The sequence below is a fragment of the Hyalella azteca genome, unplaced genomic scaffold, assembly GCF_000764305.2.
Source record: "Hyalella azteca isolate HAZT.00-mixed unplaced genomic scaffold, Hazt_2.0.2 contig15311, whole genome shotgun sequence".
NCBI lineage: Eukaryota > Metazoa > Arthropoda > Malacostraca > Amphipoda > Hyalellidae > Hyalella > Hyalella azteca.
In genome coordinates, this window is record NW_025945168.1 from 1,520 (window position 1) to 9,867 (window position 8,348).

General features: G+C 38.5%; 1 protein-coding gene across 1 annotated transcript; it reads left to right on the forward strand.

The window, feature by feature from the left end:
- Nucleotides 1-1,238: 1,238 nt before the first annotated feature.
- Nucleotides 1,239-7,408, forward strand: LOC108674486 (arrestin homolog). Its single transcript, XM_018162441.2, has 10 exons — nucleotides 1,239-1,446; nucleotides 2,275-2,396; nucleotides 3,109-3,195; nucleotides 3,510-3,653; nucleotides 4,117-4,218; nucleotides 5,289-5,420; nucleotides 5,738-5,851; nucleotides 6,024-6,155; nucleotides 6,715-6,883; nucleotides 7,205-7,408. Exons 1-10 carry the CDS (start codon nucleotides 1,404-1,406, stop codon nucleotides 7,321-7,323), a joined length of 1,164 nt encoding a protein of 387 aa, XP_018017930.1. The 5' UTR covers nucleotides 1,239-1,403; the 3' UTR covers nucleotides 7,324-7,408.
- Nucleotides 7,409-8,348: the final 940 nt, after the last annotated feature.

The following is an 8,348-nucleotide window of genomic DNA, read 5'->3' on the forward strand; positions in this document are numbered from 1 at the left end:
AAAACTGTTCATGTGGTTCCTTTGTCAATAATACAACCAGCGTTACCAGGTTGTTATTGCTAATGTAGTAACTGCATGACATTTTAATGGAGATCGAAGTTATACAAGGCAACGCGAAAACCAATTAAAATTTGAAAATCATTCATAACTACCGAGCAAAAGTTGTAACTAACATTCATCTATTGGTAGATTAAGGGCACTTGATGTCATCAGAGCTAAAAAAAAACTCGAGAAGATATATGCAATCGGCAATCAAAACTGTTGCAGTATGCATCGTCGCGCTATCAAGAGAATGTGTTTCGTCTTCAACTTGCCAAAAATATTATTTGGTCTCCATGAATACATGAGATGAGAGGCTGTCTACTTACCTGCACTGAACGAAATGTGTATTAAATTCGATGTAATTGATTATATCTTTTGTGTAAGGCGGGTAATATATAAGAGGAGTTGTATATGTAAGAGGTGAAAGATCTACACACAACACACGGCTTGACGAGAATTGCTGTCAGTATAATTCTATTAAAACATAGGTTGGTAAAGTGGTGGATACCACATAAAATAAATAAAGAACCGCAATCAACTCCGCAACTTAATTTCGCTTTCAGCTTCAGGCCAAGCAAATTATCTGTAAAAATTTTATATAAGCTGCCGCCTAAGCAGCAGTAGTGAGCTGTCACACATTTCGCAGTGTAGCCATGATGGATAGATGTGAATGGTTGCGATTTTTTCCTGAACCCAAATGGAATCCTTGTTGGAAAAGATTTTTCTAATCAATTTGAACGCATAATAATTAGAATACGTAATTATAAGAAGAAGGCTAGTTTGATATATTCCTTATTTATTTTGCTACAAGGCGGACTTTAACGAAGTTAAATGAGTTACGGTGCAACTATTTAAGTGATATTCAATGGAAAATTGCATGTACTGCTTGTAGTATCTATAGATTAAATGCTATACTTAAATTGTTTCGAAGACACTTCCTTATTCCAAGTCTTACAAAATATAGACATGATAATCCGAAAGAACAGGTAATCCGGCCACACCTATTGAAACAAATATTCTGCCAGCAATAATGTAATATTTTAGTATACACACGGTGATTCATTTCCCTGGTGCTGTTGCTCCCCCCGCTGACCTTGCTTCGTAGCTGCAAGGGGGGACTGCAGCCCTACAAGTGCTTAACAAGATAAGCTGCATCAAAAAGACGCGTCGCTCTCACCTCTCCCTCACAGGTCTTATACTCCTCCAGTTCAGCGCATCCATACTCTGCTTGCAACGACCCTTAGTTGTAGTTGATGAAGTTGCTTTTACCATACGATTAGTTATTATTTGAATATATATTTAGTGCTAAATATTAGAGTGATTTTCTTTGTACTTCTTTCGAGTCGCCGGCCGCTTCCAAGATGGTGAACGCTGTTAAAGTTTTCAAGAAGACCGCTCCTAATGGTATGACTTGGACGTACATCATCGTATTCTAATAAGAGATTGAAAAAAATATGAAAACTGAATGATTTTGTTTTGATTTCATGGGTTTACTTAACATGCTAAGAATCCCATTTAAATTTATTAATGCAGGCCATAATTAATGCGTCAATATTAATTAATGATGACGAAATGGTGGAAATTATAAGAGTTACTTCACTGCAATTTTCACACGTTTATTTATCTGTACGTTCTACATTCCATAGGTACTACATTTTTTTAAGTGATGGGTTTACATTGAATCGCATTATTGACCGACCAAGATATTGCTAAGTACTTCTGAAAGTACAAGTTGTAAAACCGAACACTTAAATGAAAATTCCATGTACTCGAGAATGGTGGTAACAGACAGGTTCATTGCCTGCTCAGTGACTCTGAACGTAGTTTGAGTAAGATTTATATTCATTGGATGTACCTCGAAAGAACAAGGGGCCTTAATTACGGTTCGTTCACAGCGGTTTTTAGCCCGAGAAGGGATTGCGAATTTTTTTCAATGCCTTTCAAAAATATTATTGTCGTGTGTTAATGTATCCGTAAGCAAAGAGTTAACCATTTGTCCAAGGCCTTTAACTCAGGTTGTTCAGCCTTTTGATTGCTTAACTGTTTTCATATGTCATTCAATCTATAAGCAATGCAAGCAGTTCTTGAAAATTCATAATAAATAGCCCAAGCAGAGCACACTCGTAACGATATTACTTCGTTAATGTCTGTATCCTTGTAAACGAATTACATTGGCTGCGGTACTGTCACCGTAGACGAATTGCTAAAGGTTTTTTCGTTATGTCCGCGCAGGGAAGCTGACGGTGTACCTCGGACGCCGCGATTTCGTGGACAACACGGTGGTCACGGAGCCCGTGGATGGCGTCGTGCTGCTGGATAACGACTACCTCAAGGGCCGCAAGGTCTTCGCTACCGTGAGTGATTCCTCATAAATTAATAACTACAGAGAGCTTGTGTCAGGCGAACTGAAGAATCATGTAGCTTCTGTGACTAAAAAATATACCTACTCGTTTGCTGTGTATTGAGACCAGCGTATTCGGAATAATTTTCTTGTTAAACTACGCTCTAAATATATAATGAGAACTTGCAACAATTTAAAATATGAGACCTAATTTGTCATTTGCTAGTTAAGTTTCATGAAGATGTGAGAGATTAAATTTAGTTCTGAGAATCACGCATCAGCACCAACTATCATACACCGACGTATATTACCTTACACTATCTTAACTAGGATGGTCTAAGCCTCTAATGAGTCAATTTCGGGAGATATTACACTGGCTCTGTTAATAATGAATCCTATCATTCTTTCCATACGATAATTAAATTATTACATTTAGCGATAGCTGGCGAAATTCGCACTAAATCTTTTGAACACAACTACACGGAATTTTTCAGCACACAAAGATTGTTTGTGGTTGCCATGAGCCAAGGCTCTAACAATCTTATATTCTGGACGTGTACGTTAGGGGATTACTCCATAATGGAACAGATTGACATGAAAACAATTTTTTTTAATAATATCATGTATTGTTACAGGTCAGATAACACCAAGGTAGCTAAATTACATTTTTTGAATTTTCCTGAATAAATTAAATGCGATACATTAATATACCGTTGCTCTCGCAGGTCACGGTGACGTACCGCTTTGGTCGAGAGGAGGATGAGGTCATGGGCCTGAACTTCAGCAAAGAGCTTCAGCTAACTGCTCAGCAGGTGAACCATTACCATACAAAATGTTACCTCCTCTCCGAACTCATAACTTGACAGGGTTACAACCCGATACCCAGGCTATATTTACATTAATTTCCGTGGTGTGAAAGAATAATGCTGGTTATGTGTAGTTCATCGAACTCAAGTACGGCCTTAAGTAGAAGCTCATCGCAAAAATTCGTTCTTTTAAAATCATCCGACAGCGATTTGGGAATGAAATATCTATTTCTTAGGCTAGTCGGGTTATCTTCTATCTCTCATTATACGTACAACTTCCGACATCGTCACCTCATAATCCCGACGTTGTTTTCCTGCAGATCTTCCCAGCGTCCGGCAAGGATCCCGCCATCAACGAGGTGCAGGAGCGCCTGGTGCGCAAGCTGGGGCCCACCGCCCACCCTTTCGCTGTCAACCTCCCCTGCATCGCCCCCGCCTCTGTCATACTACAGAGTCATGAGACGGTGAGACTTCCTCGACACTTGAGAGGGAAGGCGGGACTTGCATGGTGAATAAGAGGATTGGCGGGACTTGCATGGTGAATAAGAGGGATGATGGGACTTGCTTGGCGCTTGTTTGAAATTGCGATAGTTGAATTACGATTGAGTTGGATTGTGAAACTTTCGTGGCGCTTGAGCTATCCGGTGAGACTTGCGTGGAGATTGCGTGGGTTGGTGAGACTTTATTGGCAGTTGATTGGGATGATGAGACTTGCTTGGTGCTTGAATGGGGAGAAGAACTGGTATGCTGCATCAGTTGGCGGGGATATCTGCGAGCAATTAGAATAGTAACGACAGTGATATTACGCTGAACACTCTTGAGACTAGAGTGCTGTAATCGTATTTAAATATTAGATTCTATTGTTTTAATATTGCTGTTAAATAATGAGATATATTATCTAACATATATTATTATGTATGCACTCAGGCCAAGCCCCTCGGCGTTATATACGAGCTGAAGGTGTTCGTCGCTGAGACCCCGGACGAGAAGCTGCATAAGCGCAACTCCGTCAGCCTCGCCGTCAGGAAGGTTAGTTTTTCCTGCAACTTTTATACAAGCGCTAATGATTATTATATTTTGCATAAGATCAACTGAGCGCCGGTTGTAAAGGTTATTAGGTATTAGCACGGTAAGCACCGTAATATGAGGTGTTATTCTGATTACATCTATCTGTATATGACGACACCGTAATCTGCGAAACTTTATGGCATTTACTATAGTTAAATATGTTTAAAAATTCGATACTACAACAATAGCAATTTTTTCACAACGCCCTGCCGTGTTATGAATTTTTTTTGTATGCCCCTGTGTGAATAAAGAATAAAGAATAAAGAAAGAATAAAGAATTGCCACACTGCCAAAATTCTCACAACATCCTTCTAACGATAGCCATAATGGCGATACATTCAAAGAATCCTATTAACCTTCCCAATACAGAATTTACTTTTCTGTTCCCTACGTCATACCAGCTATTGCAGTTATATCGATACTCTGATAATTTCATTATAACCATTAAGATAATGCAGATAATCTCTGGAAATTGTTAGGTACAAAGATATATACTATAAAATTTTTTTATTTTCTTTCCTGCTTTAGCAAGTAAATTTAGCTTTCGAATCACTATTCCCCAAATCACTAAAGCGAAAGACTTGTGTTTCTTCTCGTCAGTGGAATTGAGTAAGATCAGCATGCCTCTAATATGATTGAAACATGATTAAAAATAGAATAATATAATAATAGAAAGCTTGACAATGTGTTTTTATTCTATTCATTATATATTGGTAAGAGTTTTTGAAAATGTACAATTAATGATTGTAATGTTCTTTTTCACTTGAGGATATGCACGAAGCTTATGATACATATATAGAAGTTATCTCTTGCTGCATAGTCATGACTTTATTAAAAAAGGTGAGTTTTTCTAATTGGTCCGGTCTTGCCAATGAATAAACACGAATGACTCGCAGTTGATCACATGAGAGAGAGCTTATTGTATATAAAACAAGGATCATGAATGGACTAATGAGTCCGATGTAGCGATCGAATCCACTGAATACTGCATTTTTTATTGCGTCTTCCTAATCGTCGTCCTCCTCCTGTAGGTGCAATACGCGCCTCAGGAGCGATGCACCAGGCAGCCAAGCACCCTCGTGTCCAAGGGCTTCACCCTCAGCTCTGGTAAACTCAACCTCGAGGTCACTCTTGAGAAGGACATCTACTACCACGGCGAGCAGGTCAGCCTAGCCTTTTTGAATTTCATACGAATGACTTGGTAATTTTTTATTTCATCAAATATTAATGACAGAAAATTTCCCGAGGTGCTCGAAATTTCTGGGAAAAATAACGTCACCTCCCATGTTGAAATAATGCGGCAGTGGAAAATTTGTAATTTCATCAAACACCGATCGGAAATTTGTTTAGTTTTCAATATACTTCATAATTTGTTTAACACTAGCACATGGTGTAAGTTAAAAAATTATCTGAAATTAAAAGATCTTCCATAGCATCAGTTATAAATGATCCGTTGTACACTCTTTTATCAATTACATAGATTATCGCGAACTTGGGTATCAACAACTGCAGCCGCAAGACCGTGAAGAACATCAAGTGTTCTGTGGTGCAGCATGTGGAGGTCACTATGACCAATACTCACTTCACTCGCATCGTGAGTAACATGTTGATATGTTGATTGGTCAACGCGAAGTTCATATACAATAATTACATTCTTATTCCTCGAATGAAAATATAAAAATTAGCTTTAAAGAATGTTATAATATTACAAACAATGACCAATTGCAATAAAAATAATGCGGTTGAGTTAAATTTAAACACAACAGGTGGCGAGCCTTGAGTCGAAGGAAGGCTGCCCCATCACCCCAGGCAGCAACCTGCAGAAGGCCTTCCAGCTCCACCCCACCGCAACCACCAACAAAAACAAGGGCGGCGTGGCCCTTGATGGCAAACTCAAGGTTAGCGTTACGGGTTTGTATCGTCGTTATTGTTCAAGGCATAAATGGTGTTGCTAATACCTTTTGCGTCCAAATCTCTTGGCTCCTTTCATTTATTTATTTATTCATTGAATTCCTCAGTAACACTGACTGCACTGCAGCTTAAGGTGAACGAAAAAATATTTTTGAAAAAATATCAATTGTTTCTTCTTTCCGGTTTAAAAATATATTTATAAATAAACAGTACAGTTTCATTAAATTTAAACATGTTACTTCATAACTGATCGTTTGAAAAAACAGATCTAGGCGATTAATTTATTGTTTAAACATAGCTAAGGGCCCACTTAGTTAAAGCGTGGTACTTTGAAATGAATATTTCGGTTCAGTTAATTTAAGCTTGCCACTTATATCGCTGGATTTTTGACTACACTGAATCAACATCGTTTAATATGCTAACTGATTTTTAGGCTTGCTTGTTCGAACCGTTTTGCATTGAGAACTAATTAATAAAGTTGACTTGATATAAACGTGAGGCTCGTCTATAATCAAATGGTGTCCCTGATTACATTTCCACTCACAGGACAGTGACGCAAACCTTGCGTCATCGACGCTGGTGGCTGTTGGCCAGAACCCCAACGATGCGCTGGGTATCGTCATCTCATACAGCCTGAGGGTGGTCCTTAACTGCGGCGCCTTGGGCGGGGAGTTGGTCGCTGATCTCCCCTTCAAGCTGGTCCATCCTTCCCCAGGTGAACAAAGTATACAGCAGCAATCCTTCATGTACGCGGTGTGTGTTTTTTCAATACTGTTTCATTTTGGTTAAAATAACAAAAAGCTTTCAGCCACGTTAACGGTGAACGTAAGTCCCGTGATGATCATGTATGTTGACGTCAAGCTAGAGATTAGCTGTGCAAGTTTAAAGCCACGATCGAGAATATGCTACCTAATATACAATATCTTTCTTAGACAACTTGGATTAAATCGATTGATCCTTGAAAACAGAATTATTACTTTGATATCTATCGTATTAGTCGCTCGGATAGATAATCGATTATCTTTATCGCTTGAAGCGCTGAACATGGCGGTGAAGAAGGCGTTGCAGTCGACGCCAAGTCAGGACAGTGCGGACAACATCGTCTTCGAGGACTTCGCCAGGATCCGACGCGGCATGAGCGTCGACCAGCCTTAAGAGCTCAGCCACCGCATGCCATGGAAGAGGAAGAAAAGCTTGTTGAGGAGAATGAGAACTTATATCAAAAGAAGCGAATGGTCAAGGAAATAAGAACTGAAGAGAAAAGAAACCATATTTATGAGAAACGGAAGCGAATAGTCAAAGAAAAAAGAACTGAAGAGAGAAGCAACCATATCATAAGAAACGGAAGGAATATTTACTTGATGTGGTAATGAGTCCCAACGACCCTATAGAAGGTGGAAAATGAAGTGCACCTAGAGAAAACAACTGACTTAAATCGTGAAAAACGACCGCTGAAAGTGATTTGTCATCAATAGAGAGTGTATAAATAATTATTATCTGTAAATGAAAGAAATGTGGTTTAAAATTAAATGAAGTTTAGATAGTAAATTATTAAACTAATGAAATGAATGAACTAAGAGTCAAGATGATAGAGTTATGGCGTAGCTGAGGGAGGGTATTCCGATCGACGAACTCGAGGGATTGGCCTCGAAACTTGAACCTTTCCACTTGATTAGATCAAAATTTTGCTTGCCAGAATGATCGAAAACCATCACTCTTTGGTCCTTGAGTGAGAAATATAAAATTTCAGCAAATTCTATATTGTATGCTAAGTTAAAGACTACTCTATACTGTGATGACTCAACATTCTCCAACAAGAGTCATGACACGTTTAAATTATATTATAATATATCCAAAGAGCAGCCATATAAACTTGTTTGCTGTAATAAGCAAGATCTTCACTATTAAAAAAGACCTGAGCAACCCAATCCGTAGAAGCGATCATATCTGATTGATTCTTCTGTTTCTTACCTATATTCGAACGAAACCATTAATAATGCAATAAAGTAATTATCAATTCGTATAATTCTATTGTTATCCTCAACAACGTATCAAGATGAAGAGCATAAGCCGAACGTGCGAGCCATGGCTCGTGGGTTCGATCCAGGTTAAGGTTGAAGATTATTCCAGTGAAGAAATAAAGGTAAATGAATACATAGGTTCAATATTAGTATAGTATC